The 22,124-nt window shown below is 44.5% G+C and overlaps 1 protein-coding gene across 1 annotated transcript in view; it reads left to right on the top strand.

The window, feature by feature from the left end:
- LOC128696797 (uncharacterized) overlaps positions 1-22,124 on the top strand; it is a 314,946-nt gene that overhangs the window by 262,388 nt on the left and 30,434 nt on the right. Inside the window, exon 4 of the mRNA XM_070096004.1 lies at positions 21,709-21,863. Within this exon, the coding sequence (XP_069952105.1) occupies positions 21,709-21,863 (155 nt within the window). The remainder of the gene's footprint in view (positions 1-21,708; positions 21,864-22,124) is intronic.

Raw genomic sequence — 22,124 nt, 5'->3', positions numbered from 1 at the left:
GGAAGACCAAAACGAGTCCTTGGTTTACCCGAAGGTGTAGGGAGGCAAAAACTAAGTGCAACAGAGAATGGAAAAGGTACAGGAGGCATAGGACCCAGGAAAACAAGGAGATTAGTAGAAGAGCCAGAAACGAGTATGCGCAGATAAGGAGGGAGGCCCAGCGACAGTATGAAAACGACATAGCATCGAAAGTCAAATCTGACCCGAAACTGCTGTATAGCCACATTAGGAGGAAGACAACAGTCAAGGACCAGGTGATAAGGCTGAGGAAAGAAGGTGGAGAACTCACAAGAAACGATCAAGAGGTATGTGAGGAGCTCAACACGAGATTTAAGGAAGTATTTACAGTAGAGACAGGAAGGACTCTGGGGGGACAGACCAGATGGGGACACCAACAAGGAATACACCGACAAGTGTTGGACGACATACATACAGATGAGGAGGAGGTGAAGAAACTGCTAAGGGACATCGATACCTCAAAGGCAATGGGACCGGACATCTCTCCGTGGGTCCTTAGAGAGGGAGCAGATATGTTGTGCATACCACTTACCACAATCTTCAACACATCCCTGGAAACTGGGCAACTACCTGAGGTATGGAAGACGGCAAATGTAGTTCCCATTTTCAAAAAAGGAGACAGAAAAGAGGCACTAAACTATAGACCTGTGTCATTGACGTGTATAGTATGCAAAATTATGGAGAAGATTATCAGGAGGAGAGTGGTGGAGCACCTGGAACGGAACAGGAGTATAAATGCCAACCAGCACGGATTCACGGAAGGCAAATCCTGTGTCACAAACCTTCTGGAGTTTTATGATAAAATAACAGAAGTAAGACAAGAGAGAGAGGGGTGGGTTGATTGCATCTTCTTGGACTGCAAGAAGGCCTTTGACACAGTTCCTCACAAGAGATTAGTGCAGAAGCTAGAGCATCAGGCGCATATAACAGGAAGGGCACTGCAATGGATCAGAGAATACCTGACAGGGAGGCAACAACGAGTCATGGTACGTAATGATGTATCACAGTGGGCACCTGTGACGAGCGGGGTCCCACAGGGGTCGGTCCTAGGACCAGTGCTATTTTTGGTATATGTGAACGACATGACGGAAGGGTTAGACTCAGAAGTGTCCCTGTTTGCAGATGATGTGAAGTTAATGAGGAGAATTAAATCTGATGAGGACCAGGCAGGACTTCAAAGAGACCTGGACAGACTGGACACCTGGTCCAGCAAATGGCTTCTCGAATTTAATCCTGCCAAATGCAAAGTCATGAAGATAGGGGAAGGGCACAGAAGACCACAGACAGAGTACAGGCTAGGTGGCCAAAGACTGCAAACCTCACTCAAGGAGAAAGATCTTGGGGTGAGTATAACACCGAGCATGTCTCCGGAAGCACACATCAATCAGATAACTGCTGCAGCATATGGGCGCCTGGCAAACCTGAGAACAGCATTCCGATACCTTAGTAAGGAATCATTCAAGACACTGTACACCGTGTATGTCAGGCCCATACTAGAGTATGCAGCACCTGTTTGGAACCCGCACTTGATAAAGCACGTCAAGAAACTAGAGAAAGTACAAAGGTTTGCAACAAGGTTAGTTCCAGAGCTAAGGGGAATGTCCTATGAAGAAAGATTAAGGGAAATCGGCCTGACGACACTGGAGGACAGGAGGGTCAGGGGAGACATGATAACGACATATAAAATACTGCGTGGAATAGACAAGGTGGACAAGGACAGGATGTTCCAGGGAGGGGACACAGAAACAAGAGGCCACAATTGGAAGTTGAAGACACAAATGAGTCAGAGAGATAGTAGGAAGTATTTCTTCAGTCATAGAGTTGTAAGGCAGTGGAATAGCCTAGAAAATGACGTAGTGGAGGCAGGAACCATACACAGTTTTAAGACGAGGTTTGATAAAGCTCATGGAGCGGGGAGAGAGAGGGCCTAGTAGCAACCGGTGAAGAGGCGGGGCCAGGAGCTAGGACTCGACCCCTGCAACCACAAATAGGTGAGTACAAATAGGTGAGTACACACACACACACGCACGAGCTGAGTCTCGACCCGAGTCTCGACCCCTGCAAGCACAATTAGGCGAGTACACACACCGCGCGCGCACGCATGCACGCACGCACACGCAGGCAGGCAGCATTAAACTACAGATCAGCGTCACTGACATATATGGAATGCAAAGTGATGGAGAAGCTTATCAGGGGAAAAGTGGTTGAGCACCTAGAAAGTAATGAGCTTATACACGATAACAGCACGGTTTCAGCGAGGGAAAATTTTGTGTCACAAATCTAGTGGTGACAGAAGTAAGACAGGAAAGAGAGGGGTGGGTAGACTGCATTTTCTTGGACTTTCTTGGCTTTCGATACAGTTCCGCACAAGATATTAGTACAAAAGCTAGAGGAGCAGGCAGGAATCACAATAAAGGCACTGCAGTGTATCAGAGAATAACTGACAAGAAGGAGTGGGTGCTTGTGACGAGCGGGGTTCCTCAGAGGTCAGTACTAGGGCCGTTGCTATTTCTGGTAAATGTGGATGTACCTAACAAATTATAAAATGTAATCACATATTGTAACCTTTACAAGGAAATACATTTTGTATTTGCTTACAATGAGAAGTGTCCCTGTTTGCAGACGATGTGAAGCTAATGCGGAGAATTCAAATGGATGAGGATCAGGTAGGACTACAAAAGGATCTGGACAGGCTGCAAGCCTGATCCAACAACTGGCCTCTTGAGTTTAACCCCACCAATTGCACAGTAATGAAGATTGGGGAGGTTGAAAGCAGACCGCAGACAGAGTACAGGCTAGAGACCAAAGGCTGCAAAAGTCACTCAAGGAAAAGGATCTTAGGGTGAGCATGATACCGAGCTCATCCTCTGAGGTGCACATCAACCGAATAACTGCTGCAGCATATGGGCGCCTAGCAAACCTAAGAATAGCATTTCAACACCTATGTAAGGTGTCGAAATGCTCCTTTATCCCCTCCCTCCAACCTATCCAAGGCCGACCCCTACCCTGCCTTCCCTCCACTTCAGATTTATACACACTCGAAGTCATTCTATTTTGTTCTGTCCTCTCTACATGTCTGAACCACCTCAAGAACTCCTCAGTCCTCTGGATAATAGTTTTGGTAATCCGCATCTCCTCCTAATTTCCAAACTATGAATTCTCTGCATTATATTCACACCACACATTGCCCACAGACATGACATCTCCACTGCCTCCAGCCATCTCCTTGTTGCAACATTCTTCACACACACATATGAGTGAACTGGCATAACTAATGTGGATAATGTTTTTCGTCTCCACAGACTCTCCAGTGCACCACTCACATTTTTCTCCCTCATCAATTCTATGATTCACTCCCTTTTTCATAGACTCATCTGCGGACGTCTCCACTCCCAACTATCTGAATGTATTCACCTCCTCCACACTCTCTCCCTCCAGTCTGATATCCAAGCTTATGTTACCTAATTTGTTTTGTTAAACTCATTACCTTACTCTTTCCTATACGTATTCACTTTTAATTTCCTTCTTTTACATGCATTATCAAACTCATCAACCAACCTCTGCAACCTCTCTGCAAGCAGTATATTATATTTTTGTACGCACGGAACAAGTGGCATTGATCAGAGGCGTCCACACCACCGTATGTCCTTCGATGGTGGGTACAACATCTAGCTTGGCTGGATGCACCATTGTTAAGGACTGCATGGTATAGTGGTCTAAAGCGTCATGCGTTTTCTCTCACCATGATTCGGGCCAAAACAGCATGGGTTCGACTCCTTGGCTATTGCAGTTTTGTTATTGATCAATACCACTTGCTCGGTGGGTACATATATATATATATATATATATATAATTATGTCGTGCCGAATAGGTAAAACTTGCGATTTTGGTTTATATAGCAATGCTCTTCTTCCCAATCTAAAATTTGTGTATACAATAATTTCGCAAAGTCATTCTGAACCTAGCGAAAAAAAATATATTTCATTGTGTTTGTTTATTGTTAAATTACTGTAAACTTGTCTAAAATATATTTAGTTGGATTAGACTAAATTAAGTTGCGTTTGTTATAATAAGGTTAGATAAGTTTTCTAAGGTCCTTCTAGCACAAAAATATTAATTATTATGTTAATATAAATGAAAAAAAATATATATCTCTAAACGTATAAGAGAAAATTTCAGAAAGGACTTAATTTTAACCGAGTTCTTGCTAAATGACCAATTTTACCTATCCTACACCACACACACACACACACACACACATACACACATACACACATACACACATATATATATATTTTTTTTTTCAACAAGTCGGCCGTCTACCACCGAGGCAGGGTGACCCAAAAAAGAAAGAAAATCCCCAAAAAGAAAATACTTTCATCATTCAACACTTTCACCACACTCGCACATTATCACTGTTTTTGCAGAGGTGCTCAGAATACAACAGTTTACAAGCATATACATATAAAGATACACAACACATCCCTCCAAACTGCCAATATCCCAAACCCCTCCTTTAAAGTGCAGGCATTGTACTTCCCATTTCCAGGACTGAAGTCCGACTATATGAAAATAACCGGTTTCCCTGAATCCCTTCACTAAATATTACTCTGCTCACACTCCAACAGATCGTCAGGTCCCAAGTACCATTCGTCTCCATTCACTCCTATCTAACACGCTCACGCACGCTTGCTGGAAGTCCAAGCCCCTCGCCCACAGAACCTCCTTTACCCCCTCTCTCCAACCCTTTCGAGGACGACCCCTACCCCGCCTTCCTTCCCCTATAGATTTATATGCTTTCCATGCCATTCTACTTTGATCCCCTCTCTCTATATGACCAAACCACCTCAACAACCCCTCTTCTGCCCTCTGACTAATACTTTTATTAACTCCACACCTTTTCCTAATTTCCACACTCCGAATTTTCTGCATAATGTTTACACCACACATTGCCCTTAGACAGGACATCTCCACTGCCTCCAACCGTCTCCTCGCTCCTGCATTTACCACCCAAGCTTCACACCCATATAAGAGTGTTGGTACTACTATACTTTCATGCATTCCCTTCTTTGCCTCCATATATAACGTTATTTGACTCCACATATACCTCAATGCGCCACTCACCTTTTTTCCCTCATCAATTCTATGATTAACCTCATCCTTCATAAATCCATCCGCCGACACGTCAACTCCCAAGTATCTGAAAACATTCACTTCTTCCATACTCCTCCTCCCCAATTTGATATCCAATTTTTCTTTATCTAAATCATTTGATACCCTCATCACCTTACTCTTTTCTATGTTCACTTTCAACTTTCTACCTTTACACATTCCCAAACACATCCACTAACCTTTGCAATTTTTCTTTAGAATCTCTCATAAGCACAGTATCATCAGCAAAAAGTAACTGTGTCAATTCCCATTTTGAATTTGATTCCCCAAAATTTAATCCCACCCCTCTCCCGAACACCCTAGCATTTACTTCCTTTACAACCCCATCTATAAATATATTAAACAACCATGGTGACATTACACATCCCTGTCTAAGACCTACTTTTACCGGGAAGTAGTCTCCCTCTCTTCTACACTCCCTAACCTGAGCCTCACTATCCTCATAAAAAAACTTTATAGCATTTAATAACTTACCACCTATTCCATATACTTGCAACATCTGCCACATTGCTTCTCTATCCACTCTATCATATGCCTTTTCTAAATCCATAAATGCAATAAAAACTACCCTACCTTTATCTAAATACTGTTCACATATATGCTTCAATGTAAACACTTGATCTACACATCCCCTACCCACTCTGAAGCCTCCTTGCTCATCTGCAATCCTACATTCTGTCTTACCTCTAATTCTTTCAATTATAACCCTACCGTACACTTTTCCTGGTATACTCAGTAAACTTATTCCTCTATAATTTTTACTATCTCTTTTGTCCCCTTTCCCTTTATATAAATGGACTATACATGCTCTCCATCAATCCCTAGGTACCTTCCCCTCTTTCATACATTTATTAAACAAAAGTACCAACCCCCCTGCTTTTAACATTTCTGTCATGATCTCATCAGTTCCAGCTGCTTTACCCCCTTTCATTCTACGTAATGCCTCACGTACCTCCCCCCTCACTTACATTCTGCTCTTCTTCACTCCTAAAAGATGGTATACCTCCCTGACCAGTGCATGAAATTACCGCCTCTCTTTCTTCCTTAACATTTAAAAGTTCCTCAAAATATTCTCGCCATATACCTAATACCTCCATCTCCCCATCTACTAACTCCCCTACTCTGTTTTTAACTGTCAAATCCATACTTTCCCTAGGCTCTCCTAACTTGTTTAACTCACTCCAAAATTTTTTCTTATTTTCATTAAAATTTCTTGACAGTGTCTCTCTCACTCTATCATCTGCTCTCCTTTTGCACTCTCTCACCGCTCTCTTCACCTTTCTTTTACTCTCCATATACTCTGCTCTTCGTATAACACTTCTGCTTTGTAAAAACCTCTCATAAGCTACCTTTTTCTCTTTCATCACACCCTTTACTTCATTCCACCAATCACTTCTCTTTCCTCCTGCCCCCACCCTCCTATAACCACAAACTTCTGCCCCACATTCTAATACTGCATTTTTAAAACTATTCCAACCCTCTTCAACCCCCCCCACTACTCATCTTTGCACTAGCCCACCTTTCTGCCAATAGTCGCTTAAATCTCACCCGAACTTCCTCCTCCCTTAGTTTATACACTTTCACCTCCCTCTTACTTGTTGTTGCCACCTTCCTCTTTTCCCATCTACCTCTTACTCTAACTGTAGCTACAACTAAATAATGATCCGATATATCAGTTGCCCCTCTATAAACATGTACATCCTGGAGCCTACCCATCAACCTTTTATCCACCAATACATAATCTAATAAACTACTTTCATTACGTGCTACATCATACCTTGTATATTTATTTATCCTCTTTTTTCATAAAATATGTATTACTTATTACCAAATTTCTTTCTACACATAGCTCAATTGAAGGCTTCCCTTTTACATTTACCCCTGGCGCCCCAAATTTACCTACTACTCCCTCCATAACATTTTTACCCACTTTTGCATTGAAATCCCCAACCACCATTACTCTCACGCATGATTCAAAACTCCCCACGCATTCACTCAACATTTCCCAAAATCTCTCTCTCTCCTCTACACTTCTCTCTTCTCCAGGTGCATACACGCTTTTTATAACCCACTTTTCACATCCAATCGTTATTTTACTCCACATAATCCTTGAATTAATACATTTATAGTCCCTCTTTTCCTGCCATAACTTATCCTTCATCATTATTGCTACTCCTTCTTTAGCTCTAACTCTATTTGAAACCCCTGACCTAATCCCATTTATTCCTCTCCACTGAAACTCTCCCACCCCCTTCAGCTTTGTTTCACTTAAAGCCAGGATATCCAGCTTCTTCTCATTCATAACATCCACAATCATCTCTTTCTTATCATTTGCACAACATCCACGCACATTCAGACTTCCCACTTTGACAATTTTCTTCTTATTCTTTTTAGTAATTACAGGAAAATGGGTTACTAGCCCATTGTTCCCGGCATTTTAGTTGACTTTTACAACACGCATGGCTTACGGAGGAAAGATTCTTATTCCACTTCCCCATGGATATAAAAGGAAAAATAATAAGACCATGAACTTTTTTTTTATTATTATTATCACACCGGCCGATTCCCACCAGGGCAGGGTGGCCCGAAAAAGAAAAACTTTCACCATCATTCACTCCATCACTGTCTTGCCAGAAGGGTGCTTTACACTACAGTTTTTAAACTGCAACATTAACACCCCTCTTTCAGAGTGCAGGCACTGTACTTCCCATCTCCAGGACTCAAGTCCGGCCTGCCGGTTTCTCTGAACCCCTTCATAAATGTTACTTTGCTCACACTCCAACAGCACGTCAAGTATTAAAAACCATTTGTCTCCATTCACTCCTATCAAACACGCTCACGCATGCCTGCTGGAAGTCCAAGCCCCTCGCACACAAAACTTCCTTTACCCCCTCTCTCCAACCTTTCCTAGGCCGACCCCTACCCCGCCTTCCTTCCACTACAGACTGATACACTCTTGAAGTCATTCTGTTTCGCTCCATTCTCTCTACATGTCCGAACCACCTCAACAACCCTTCCTCAGCCCTCTGGACAACAGTTTTGGTAATCCCGCACCTCCTCCTAACTTCCAAACTACGAATTCTCTGCATTATATTCACACCACACATTGCCCTCAGACATGACATTTCCACTGCCTCCAGCCTTCTCGCTGCAACATTCATCACCCATGCTTCACACCCATATAAGAGCGTTGGTAAAACTATACTCTCATACATTCCCCTCTTTGCCTCCAAGGACAAAGTTCTTTGTCTCCACAGACTCCTAAGTGCACCACTCACTCTTTTCCCCTCATCAGTTCTATGATTCACCTCATCTTTCATAGACCCATCCGCTGACACGTCCACTCCCAAATATCTGAATACATTCACCTCCTCCATACTCTCTCCCTCCAATCTGATATTCAATCTTTTATCACCTAATCTTTTTGTTATCCTCATAACCTTACTCTTTCCTGTATTCACCTTTAATTTTCTTCTTTTGCACACCCTACCAAATTCATCCACCAATCTCTGCAACTTCTCTTCAGAATCTCCCAAGAGCACAGTGTCATCAGCAAAGAGCAGCTGTGACAACTCCCACTTTGTGTGTGATAAGACCAAGAACTATTAAGATGAAATAAAAAAAACTCAAATGAGTGTGTATAAATAAACGTGTACATGTATGTGTAGTGTGACCTAAGTGTAAGTAGAAGTAGCAAGACGTACCTGTAATCTTGCATATTTATGAGACAGACAAAAGACACCAGCAATCCTACCATCATGTAAAACAATTACAGGCTTTCGTTTTACACTCACTTGGCAGGACGGTAGTACCTCCCTGGATGGTTGCTGTCTACCAACCTACAACCTGTATCTCTCTCTCTCTCTCTCTCTCTCACATATATATATATATATAATATATATATATATATATATATATATTATATATATATATATATATATATATATATATATATATATATATATATATATATATATATATATATATATATAATGTCGTGCCGAATAGGCAGAACTTGGGATCTTCGCATAAATAGCAACGCTCATCTTGCCATATAGGACAAGTGAAAATTTGTGTATGCAATAATTTCGCCAAAATTATTCTGAACCTAACGAAAAAAATATATTTCACTGTGTTTGTTTAGTATTAAATTATTGTAAACAAATCTAAAATATATTTAGTTGGGTGAGGCTAAAATAAATTATTCTTGTTATAATAAGGTTAGGTAAGTTTTCTAAGTTCCCTTTGGTGCAAAATTATATTTTTTTACATCAACAATAATGAAAATAATATATCTTTAAACGTATAAGAGAAAATTTTAGAAAGGACTTCATTTTCAATGAGTTCTTGCTAATTGACCAGTTTTACATATTCGCACGACATATATATATATATATATATATATATATATATATATATATATATATATATATATATATATATATATATATATATATATATATATATATATATATATAAATAAACAAACTTGGAGAATCAAAGCAAGGTCGGTTAGTTGAAACTTAACATTTCCTACAACTAGTTCGTGTGAAGATTTGTCCTGGTTGGCTTGTGTTTCAAGTGGTCACTTGTGCTGAGAGTGTGTGAGAGTGAACTTCACTCTGTGTCAGGAGACAAGCCAGGCTCACACTCGAAGGATAACAGGTTCAATTCCCAACCAGTAAGAGTCGTATGGACAAGTTTGGTTTATCTGCTACTCGCGCTCACCTAGCAATATATAGGTAGGTGACAGGTAATTGAATGTTGTGAATCATCTCCCGAGGAAGGGTTGGGAATATATCTTAGACACACATACTCTTTGTAATGAGCACATATGTTGAATTTTATCCTCAAAAATAAAACTGAAAAAGTATCAGTGTGCCCTCAACATTCTTAAGTACACAGTGTGTTGTTGGTCTCCACACAGTGTGTTGTTGGTCTCCATCACAGTGTGTTGTTGGTCACCATCACAGTGTGTTGTTGGTCTCCACACAGTGTGTTGTTGGTCACCATCACAGTGTGTTGTTGGTCTCCACACAGTGTGTTGTTGGTCACCATCACAGTGTGTTGTTGGTCACCATCACACAGTGTGTTGTTGGTCACCATCACAGTGTGTTGTTGGTCACCATCACAGTGTGTTGTTGGTCTCCACACAGTGTGTTGTTGGTCTCCACACAGTGTGTTGTTGGTCACCATCACAGTGTGTTGTTGGTCACCATCACACAGTGTGTTGTTGGTCACCATCACACAGTGTGTTGTTGGTCTCCACACAGTGTGTTGTTGGCCTCCATCACAGTGTGTTGTTGGTCTCCACACAGTGTGTTGTTGGTCACCATCACAGTGTGTTGTTGGTCACCATCACACAGTGTGTTGTTGGTCACCATCACACAGTGTGTTGTTGGTCTCCATCACACTGTGTGTTGTTGGTCTCCATCACACTGTGTGTTGTTGGTCTCCACACAGTGTGTTGTTGGTCTCCATCACACAGTGTGTTGTTGGTCTCCATCACACTGTGTGTTGTTGGTCTCCATCACACAGTGTGTTGTTGGTCTCCATCACACAGTGTGTTGTTGGTCTCCATCACACAGTGTGTTGTTGGTCTCCATCACACTGTGTGTTGTTGGTCTCCATCACACTGTGTGTTGTTGGTCTCCATCACACAGTGTGTTGTTGGTCTCCATCACACAGTGTGTTGTTTGTCTCCATCACACAGTGTGTTGTTGGTCACCATCACACAGTGTGTTGTTGGTCTCCACACAGTGTGTTGTTGGTCTCCATCACACAGTGTGTTGTTGGTCTCCATCACACTGTGTGTTGTTGGTCTCCATCACACAGTGTGTTGTTGGTCTCCATCACACAGTGTGTTGTTGGTCTCCATCACAGTTTGTTGTTGGCCTCCATCACACAGTGTGTTGTTGGTCTCCACACAGTGTGTTGTTGGTCTCCATCACACAGTGTGTTGTTGGTCTCCATCACACAGTGTGTTGTTGGTCTCCATCACACAGTGTGTTGTTGGTCTCCACACAGTATGTTGTTGGTCTCCATCATACAGTGTGTTGTTGGTCTCCATCATACAGTGTGTTGTTGGTCTCCATCACACAGTGTGTTGTTGGTCTCCACACAGTGTGTTGTTGGTCTCCATCACACAGTGTGTTGTTGGTCTCCATCACACAGTGTGTTGTTGGTCTCCATCACACAGTGTGTTGTAGGTCTCCATCACACAGTGTGTTGTTGGTCTCCACACAGTGTGTTGTTGGTCTCCATCACACAGTGTGTTGTTGGTCTCCATCACACAGTGTGTTGTTGGTCTCCATCACACAGTGTGTTGTAGGTCTCCATCACACAGTGTGTTGTTGGTCTCCATCACACAGTGTGTTGTTGGTCTCCATCACACAGTGTGTTGTTGGTCTCCATCACACAGTGTGTTGTTGGTCTCCATCACACAGTGTGTTGTTGGTCTCCATCACACAGTGTCTTGTTGGTCTCCATCACACAGTGTGTTGTTGGTCTCCACACACTGTATAGTGAGGATTGTGAGGTGTAGTGTTGTGGTGACATGATTGTGAGGTGTAGTGTTGTGGTGACGTGATTGTGAGGTGTAGTGTTGTTGTGGTGACGTGATTGTGAGGTGTAGTGTTGTTGTGGTGACGTGATTGTGAGGTGTAGTGTTGTGGTGACGTGATTGTGAGGTATAGTGTTGTGACATGATTGTGAGGTATAGTGTTGTGACATGATTGTGAGGTGTAGTGTTGTGGTGACGTGATTGTGAGGTGTAGTCTTGTTGTGGTGACGTGATTGTGAGGTGCAATTTTGTTGTAGTGACGTGATTGTGAGGTGTAGTGTTTTGGTGACGTGATTGTGAGATGTAGTGTTGTTGTGGGGATCTGATTGTGATATTAGTTTTGACCCTTTATATGCCTTCCTGTTGATGTTTTGTGTATTCCCTGGATAATGTGAGAAGTCAAGAAAGCCATTGGAATTTCGCTATTCTTTCACAGTGTTTTGCATATTGTGATATCACCTGTTTACTGTGATCTTATTGCATATATATATATATATATATATATATATATATATATATATATATATATATATATATATATATATATATATATATATATATATATATTCCTATGTATTTACTTTCTTAAGAGATATAAACAGTACTATTGAATAAATATATATAATGAAAATTTTGTTAGTGTAATGAGAGGCATAAATATGGAGGTAGGTTAATACGAGGCAGCTCACACCCGGGAACTTCCCTTCACTTCTAGGAAAGAAATGTGTGAGGCAGCCGGGGAAGATCTTCCAGTATATCCTGGTATTGTTTTTTATGTAGGTGAAGCAACAGGTTTTGTTGGATGATGTGCTGAAAGATATTGTTGGTTTACTACTCAGGGATAAACCGTGACACTGATCTTTGTGACATAAAACATCCCTTCTCTGATGCTGGCACTATTATTATTACAATTATTGTTATTATTATTTTACTAGATTCGCTAAATCCCTGTGGGTCATTCAACTTGATAATTCTTCTGATAATTGAGTAATAAGCAGTGTGTCAGAGGTCACGAGGCGTAGCTAATGATCCTGTGGTGGAGCACTGGAGCACCGACCACTGTGGTGGAGCACTGGAGCACCGACCACTGTGGCGGAGCACTGGAGCACCGACCACTGTGGCGGAGCACTGGAGCACCGACCACTGTGGCGGAGCACTGGAGCACCGACCACTGTGGCGGAGCACTGGAGCCCCGACCACTGTGGTGGAGCACTGGAACACCCACCACTCTGGCGGAACACTGGAGCACCCACCACTCTGGTGGAGCACTGGAACACCCACCACTGTGGCGGAGCACTGGAGCACCCACTGTGGCGGAGCACCGACCACTGTGGCGGAGCACTGGAGCACCCACCACTGTGGCGGAGCACTGGAGCACCCACTGTGGCGGAGCACCGACCACTGTGGAGGAGCACTGGAACACCCACCACTGTGGCGGAGCACTGGAGCACCGACCACTGTGAAGCACTAGAGCACCGACCACTGAGGTAAAGCACTGGAGCACCGGCCACTGTGGAGCACTGGAGCACCGACCACTGTGGAGCACTGGAGCGCCGACCACTGTGGAGCACTGGAGCACCGGCCACTGTGGTGGAGCACTGGAGCACCGACCACTGTGGTGGAGCACAGACCACTGTAGTGGAGCACTGGAGCACCGACCACTGAGGTGGAGCACTGGAGCACCCACCACTGTGGTGGAGCACTGGAGCACCCACCACTGTGGTGGAGCACTGGAGCACCGACCACTGTGGTAGAGCATTGGAGCACCGACCACTGTGGTGGAGCATTGGAGCACCGGCCACTGTGGTGGAGCACTATAGCACCGACCACTGAGGTGGAGCACTGGAGCACCCACCACTGTGGTGAAGCACTGACCACTGTGGTGGAGCACTGGAGCACCCACCACTGTGGTGGAGCACCGACCACTGTGGAGCACTGGAGCACCCACCACTGTGGTGGAGCACTGGAGCACCCACCACTGTGGTGGAGCACTGGAGCACCCACCACTGTGGTGGAGCACTGGAGCACCCACCACTGTGGTGGAGCACTGGAGCACCCACCACTGTGGTGGAGCACTGGGGCACCCACCACTGTGGTGGGGCACTGGAGCACCCACCACTGTGGTGGAGCACTGGAGCACCCACCACTGGTGGATCACTGGAGCACCCACCACTGTGGTGGAGCACTGGAGCACCGACCACTGTGGTGGAGCACTGGAGCACCGACCACTGTGGTGGAGCACTGGAGCACCGACCAGTGAGGTGGAGCACCGACCACTGAGGTGGAGCACTGGAGCACCCACCACTTTAATGGAGCACTGGAGCACCCACCACTGTGGTGGAGCACTGGAGCACCGACCACTGTTGTGGAGCACTGGAGCACCGACCACTGTGGTGGAGCATTGGAACACCCATCACTGTGCAGCACTGGAGCAAGGACCACTGAGGTGGAGCACTGGAGCACTCACCACTGTGGTGGAGCACTGGAGCACCCACCACTGTGGTGGAGCACTGGAGCACCCACCACTGTGGTGGAGCACTGGAGCACCCACCACTGTGGTGGAGCACTGGAACACCCACCACTGAGGTGGACCACTGGAGCACCGGCCACTGTGGTGGAGCACTGGAGCACCGACGACTGTGGAGCAGATGAATGGTTCAGAGAACCGACATGTTGATAAATTAGACACATGTGCAACTCTTGGGTATCTTTATTGAGGAAACGTTTCGCCACACAGTGGCTTCATCAGTCCGTACGTAGGAGAAACTTGAAGAACAGGAGGAGAATGAGGTAATCAGTCCCTCAACCTTGAGTCGATGTGTTCAGTCCATCAATCTTGATGGATGGACTGATGGATTGATGGGCTGAACACATCGACTCAAGGTTGAGGGACTGATTACCTCATTCTCCTCCTGTTCTTCAAGTTTCTCCTACGTACGGACTGATGAAGCCACTGTGTGGCGAAACGTTTCCTCAATAAAGATACCCAAGAGTTGCACATGTGTCTAATTTATCGACTGTGGGGCACCGACCACTGTGGAGCACTGGAGCACCCACCACTGTGGCGGAGCACTGGAGCACCGACCACTATGGCGGAGTACTGTAGCACCCACCACTGTGGCGGAGCACTGGAGCACCGACCACTGTGGAGCACTGGAGCACCGACCACTGAGGTGGAGCACTGGAGCACCGGCCACTGTGGTGGAGCACTGGAGCACCAACCACTGTGGTGGAGCACTGGAGCACCGACCACTGTGGTGGAGCACTGGAGCACCGACCACTGTGGAGCACTGGAGCACAGACCACTGTGGTGGAGCACTGGAACACTGACCACTGAGGTGGAGCACTTGAGCACCCACCACTGTGGTGGAGCACTGGAGTATCGACCACTGTGGTGGAGCACTGGATCACCGACCACTGTGGTGGAGCACTGGAGCACCGACCACTGTGGTGGAGCATTGGAGAACCGGCCACTGGTGGAGCACTAGAGCACCGATCACTGAGGTGGAGCACTGGAGCACCCACCACTGTGGTGAAGCACCGACAACTGTGGTGGAGCACCGACCACTGTGGAGCACTTGAGCACCCACCACTGTGGTGGAGCACTGGAGCAAGGACCACTGAGGTGGAGCAATGGAGCCACCACTGTGGTGGAGCACTGGAGCACCGACCACTTTGGTGGAGCACTGTAGCACCCACCACTGTGAAGCACTGGAGCACCGACCACTGTGGTGGAGCACTGGAGCACCGACCACTGTGGTGGAGCACTGGAGCACCGACCAGTGAGGTGGAGCACTGGAGCACCGACCAGTGAGGTGGAGCACTGGAGCACCGACCAGTGAGGTGGAGCACTGGAGCACCGACCAGTGAGGTGGAGCACTGGAGCACCGACCAGTGAGGTGGAGCACTGGAGCACCGACCACTGTGGTGGAGCACTGGAGCACCGACCACTGTGGTGGAGCACAGGACCACCGACCACTGTGGTGGAGCACTGGAGCAAGGACCACTGGTGGAGCACTGGAGCAAGGACCACTGTGGTGGAGCACTGGAGCACCGACCACTGTTGTGGAGCACTGGAGCACCGACCACTGTGGTGGAGCAGTGGAACACCCATCACTGTGGAGCACTGGAGCAAGGACTACTGAGGTGGAGCACTGGAGCTCCCACCACTGTGGTGGAGCACTGCAGCACCGACCACTGTGGAGCACTGGAGCACTGGAGCACCGACCACTGTGGGGAGCACTGGAGCACCGACCACTGAGGTGGAGCACTGGAGCACCGACCACTGTGGTGGAGCACTGGAGCACCGACCACTGTGGTGGAGCACTGGAGCACCGACCACTGTGGTGGAGCACTTGAGCACCGACCACTGTGGTGGAGCACTGGAGCACCGACCACTGTGGTGGAGCACCGTAGCACCGACCACTGTGGTGGAGCATTGGAGCACTGGCCACTGTGGTGGAGCACTAGAGCACCGACCACTGAGGTGGAGCACTGGAGCACCCACCACTGTGGAGCACTGGAGCCACCACTGTGGTGGAGCACTGGAGCACCGACCACTGCGGTGGAGCACTGGAGCACCGACCACTGTGGTGGAGCACTGGATCAAGGACCACTGTGATGGAGCACTGGAGCACCGATCACTGTTGTGGAGCACTGGAGCACCGACCACTGTGGTGGAGCACTGGAGCAAAAACCTCTGTGGAGCACTGGAGCACCCACCACTGTGGTGGAGCACTGGAGCACCCACCACTGTGGAGCACTGGAGCACCCACCACTGTGGAGCACTGGAGCACCGACCACTGTGGTATAGCACTGGAGCACCGACCACTGTGATGGAGCACTGACCATTGTGGTGGAGCACCGACCACTGTAGTGGAGCACTGGAGCACCCACCACTGTGGTGGAGCACCTGAACACCGACCACTGTGGAGGAGCACAGTGGTCGGTGTAAATGTAAACAGGCTCCAGGTGTAGAGAGGTCTCCAGGTGTAGACAGGTGTACAAGTGTAGGTAGGTCTCCAGGTGTAGACAGGTGTACAAGTGTAGTTAGGTCTCCAGGTGTAGACAGGTGTACAAGTGTAGTTAGGTCTCCAGGTGTACCCAGGTTTCCAGGTGTACCCAGGTCTCCAGGTGTAGCCAGGTCTCCAGGTGTAGCCAGGTCCTTCGGTGTAGGTTGGTGTCTGAGTAGATCAGTAAGACACATGTGCAACAGTTGGTTATGTTTTGTCGAGACATTTCGCCTGGTTTACAGGCTTCCTCAGTGGCATACAGGCGAGACAAATATTGTAGACGTCACAAGCCGTCTTCTGATCCCACCTCTCTTGTCCCGTCCTTCCAGCTAGCCTATATATTTTGGCTCCGTCTCGCTCTTCCGTTAGTGTGACTTTGTAAATGGTCCAAATGGGACCGAAACGTCTTCATAAGCTCCTGTCTTCTGTGTGCAGGTTATTTGTGTATTGTTCCAGTCTCGGTATTGTGACTTTGTTCTTAAAGGAATGTCAAGAAAACGTGATCCTTTCATCATCCTTTAAGTAATAAATAGTTCTGGGATCATTCTTTCAACCTTGAAGTGTTCAGTTAAACACTTTTTAAACTTTTATAGTTTCTCTAAAACTCATTTTCTAAAACTACGAGTAGTTTAGATGTATATGTTTATAATTTCCCTTTAGTGTTCAAGAGAGACTCTTAGCAGACGCACAATAATCTTTTATTGATGTTTTATCAGTTCAATTTTGCAACAACTCAAACAACCAGCTGAGAAACAGCAGATCTTGCAGAAAGGTTTCTCAAGGTTCCCAGTAAACAAGCGGCACATTAACCGAGGTTAAGAAAAACAGTCTCGTTTTTCTTAACCTCGGTTCACCAGGCGGTAAGTAAGGCTAACAGTCTGGTTAACCATGTCCGGCACATTAACCTTCCAACAGAGTTTTGAAGACGAAGGACTGAACCTCGAACTGCTGTTAACAGCAGTTCGATGGAATTGTCATTGGACCTGTTCTCCACTCTTTGAATCGAGTCTGAATGCCTCCCCATGGCGGAGTGCTAAACTCTACGGCTTTATCTCTCCCCCATGAATGTAATAATAATAATAATTATAATGAAATAGCTAGAGACAGACTGAAAGTTACCAATGACTGATGGAGAGGATGAACTATGCTAAACTCTCTCAGTATGAGAACATGATCGTTGAAGAGCTGCTTGAGATTCTCACAGCCTTTGAGCATGTCACTAACCTTGTCCTGGACCAAAACCGTCGCTTCAAGCTTTCTTTTACTGTGTATTAAGGAACTTCACACTGAAGTCCCTCAATGCTGGAAGACAGCAACCACTCAGGGATGTACTACCGTCCTGCCAAGTGAGTGTGAAACAGAAACCTGTAATTGTTTTACATGATGGATAACAGGTATATCTTGCACTCAGGTCACACTACACAGGCATGCACATGCATATATATATATATATATATATATATATATATATATATATATATATATATATATATATATATGTATATATATATATATATATATATATATGCAAAAAAACCTCTGTGAAAGAATAGAGAAATTCCAAGCGTTTCGTATGTAGTCACGAAACGCTTGGAATTTCTCTATTCTTTCACAGTGGTTGTTTTGCAAATTCTGAAATCACCTGTTTACTGTGATCTTATTGCATATATATATATATATATATATATATATATATATATATATATATATATATATATATATATATATATATATATATATACACACACACACATATAATCTTTCCTCCATAAGCCATGTGTGTCATGTGAGGCGACTAAAATGCCGGAAGCAATGGGATACTAACCCCTGTAGAAAACACTAGAAAAGAGAAGAAAAGCTTTATAAAACTGGGATGTTTGAATGTGCGTGTGTGTAGTGCAGATGATAAGAAAGAGAAGATTGCTAATGTTAGGAATGAAAAGAAGTTGGATGTCCTAGCTCTAAGCGAAACAAAGCTGAAGGGGGTAGGTGAGTTTCAATGGAGAGAAATAAATGGGATTAAGTTAGGAGTATCCGAGAGAGTTAGAGCTAAGGAAGGTGTGGAAATAATGTTATGGAAGGAGAAGAGGGAATATAAATGTATAAATTCAAGGATTATGTGAATTTACATAGGGGTCAGATCCGAAAAATGGGTCATAATAAGTGTGTATGCACCTGGAGAAGAGAGGAGTGTAGAGAGAGAGAACGATTTTGGGAGATGTTAAGCGAATGTATAGGAACTTTTGAGCCAAGTGAGAGAGTAATTGTGGTAGGGGACCTAAATGCTAAAGTAGGAGAAACTTTTAGAGAGGGTGTGGTAGGTAAGTTTGGGGTGCCAGGTGTAAATGATAATGGGAGCCCTTTGATTGAACTTTGTATAGAAATGGGTTTGGTTATAGGTAATACATATTTTAAGAAAAAAGGATGAGTATACAAGATATGATGTAGGGTGTAATGACTGACTCACGAAATCGTAATGACACGATTGCAAACAAACCATACCATGGACGGGGATAGAACCTGCGATCATAGAGCCTCAAAAGTCCAGACCGTCGCGTTAGCCACCGGGCCAGCTAGCCACAATAAGATTCATCCAATTAGGTATATTTCTGTACCATAGGAAGGTTAGCACAGGCACCACTGTGACCACAAATGCAAGAGTTTTGAGACTCTGATCGCGGGTTCTATCCCCGTCAGTGGTATAGTTAGTAATGACAGTAGTTTGCTGGACTACGTATTGGTAGATAAAAGACTGTTGAGTAGACGTCAGGATGTACATGTTTATAGAAGGGCCACAGATATATCAGATCACTTTTTAGTTGTAGCTACAGTGAGAGTAAATGGTAGATGGGATACAAGGAAAACAGAAGCAGCAGGTAAGAGAGAGGTGAAGGCTTATAAACTAGAGCAGACAGTTAGGGTAAGACATAAACAACTGTTGGAGGATAGATGGGCTAGTGAGAGTATAGGCAATGGAGTCGAAGATGTATGGGGTAAGTTTGAAAATATAGTCTTAGAGTGTTCAGGAGAAGTTTGTGGCTACAGGAAAGTGGGTGCGGGAGAGAAGAAGAGTGATTGGTGGAATGATGAGGTAAAGAGAGTAGTAAGGGAGAAAAAGTTAGCATATGAGAAGTTTTTACAAAGTGATGCAAGGAGGGAAGAGTATATGGAGAAAAAGAGAGAGGTTAAGAGAGTGGTGAAGCTATGTAAAAAGAGAGCAAATGAGAGAATGGGTAAGATGTTATCAACAAATTTTGTTGAAAATAAGAAAAAGTTTTGGGGTGAGATTAATAAGTTGAGGAAGCCTAGGGAACAAATGGATTTGTCAGTTAAAAATAGGAGAGTTAGAGTTATCAGGAAGATGGAGGGAATATTTTGAGGAATTGTTAAATGTTGATTAAGATTGGGAAGCTGTGATTTCGTGCATAGGGCAAGGAGGAATAATTTCTTATCTAATTCTCCCTACTCATTTCTAATATAAACATATTAAGCCTAAAACTGCATATTTTAATTCTATTATGAGTTCTTAATTCTATCTAAAACCTGTAATCTATCAAAGTAGTGTAAATATATCAATAATAATGTGCTGACTCGTGACTTCCACTGCATATTTTTGTCGACGTGGATTATGAAGGCCTCTACTGCTTGTTACAATGGTCCTGTGGGATTTCTCGATCTCAATAAATTCCCACACATTTTCTGGTTGGGTTCAAACTTAAGCCCTGGTGTGGTTTCCTCCAAGAATCCTTCGCGTTGATTTTGGTTGGGTTAACATAGTATAGTACCAGTTTTATTAAATAAATTGGTTTAGCAATAATTAGACAAGGCCTCTTCTGATTGGCTTGGAAATGCTGATGTATCTTCAGGATAAACATGGATTAATTTTGGACTATACAGGTGCCAGTTTACTAATTTATTGGATGACATTGACGAAGTTGAAATACTTGTTTTCAAGAGATAATTTGTGAAAGTGAATCTCCTCCCACCGAGGAACATAATTTGACTTTATCGATATAATTTTTATGTGATCTGATTTTATTGTAAGAATATATGGTGCTTAGGCAACTAGTTATTCCAGCAATCGTATTTATTACTGTATGTCAAGTGTTCATCAAGATATATCCTAGACACAGGACTCTAGTCAGCACTAGTCAGGTTCTTAATCTACTGTTGACTGGAACGTTAACTGCGTTATTAGCTAGAACCAGGTTAATTAAGGGCCCATAAGAGTACGACACTGTCGATCTAAGATTCTAAGTGAACAGAAACAGTTGAGTTTCTAAGCTGCTTCTATTAAATGTTGTTAATACGGTTCTCAAGACATTTAGCACAACTTTAACCAGAGGCAGCAAGCTCCTTGTCTTCCATTTTAATGAGTCGTGCGCCTTCATACGCTCATACGAGTTCGAAGGGTTTATACTATCATCAAAATACCACATTTCTGGGCGAAACGTTGTGGTAATAAAAGGTTTCCCTGCAACATAATATCTAATCCTTTTCCTCTTGGCATCTCTAGTGTTACTGATTCTGTAAGTCGCTGAGACCACTGGGCCGTTGATAGAGGATTCCAATGGAACCTCCAGCGGGTATTGATTTTTGAGTTGGTAGCATCAATCCTTGAGGGTTTACACACCTCAAGGAAGGTTCCTTGATGTTAGTGAGGGGCTCTTGATTTAGGGAATTGTAAGTAAGGAAAAATCAGTGTCATTGTTTTTTTTCTTTCATTGGATATGCAAGAGTAACGCCGCTTTTACTCTCACATTCTCATTATCTTTCCTCTCTTTACCCCTCTCTTCCTTATTTTCCATCTCTCTTATTTCATTGCCCTGACACTCTCCTCCTATCACTTGTCTCTCCCCATCTCTCTTTCCTTCATTTTCAAACATCTTCGCTTTATGTCCTACCTTTTCGCCCTCACTCATCTTCTCCACCTTTCTCCCACAGCTGCTGGAGATGTTGCATGTGCCGCTGCTGCATGGAGGGGTGAAAGAGGTGCTACTCTTCGCCAGCTTCGCCACCACCTCCACGGCCTCCTTCACCCTCGCCTGCTTCTTGCTAGCCCTCTGTGCCGGCATCCTGGAGGGACTGCGACTTCTACTGTGAGTGGACAGGGATGCCTGCCTCCTGCACGAGCTCTCATACTAATTACTACTCATATTTTATTAAATTACCCACAACTTGGGCCATTTTACTTTTGTCAGGAATATGTTAATCACCAGAGTACTCGACTCGCAGAGATCTTGAAAGAAATATTAGAACAGTAAACAACTGATTTTTTAAACTAATGGTGGATATTTTCACGGTAACGCAAAGGTTTGAGTACACAAAAGGCCTATGAACAAGGCCCCAAAAGGGTTTAC

Source organism: Cherax quadricarinatus, chromosome 52 (assembly GCF_038502225.1).
Source record: "Cherax quadricarinatus isolate ZL_2023a chromosome 52, ASM3850222v1, whole genome shotgun sequence".
NCBI lineage: Eukaryota > Metazoa > Arthropoda > Malacostraca > Decapoda > Parastacidae > Cherax > Cherax quadricarinatus.
This window is presented reverse-complemented; position numbering and strand designations above follow the sequence as displayed.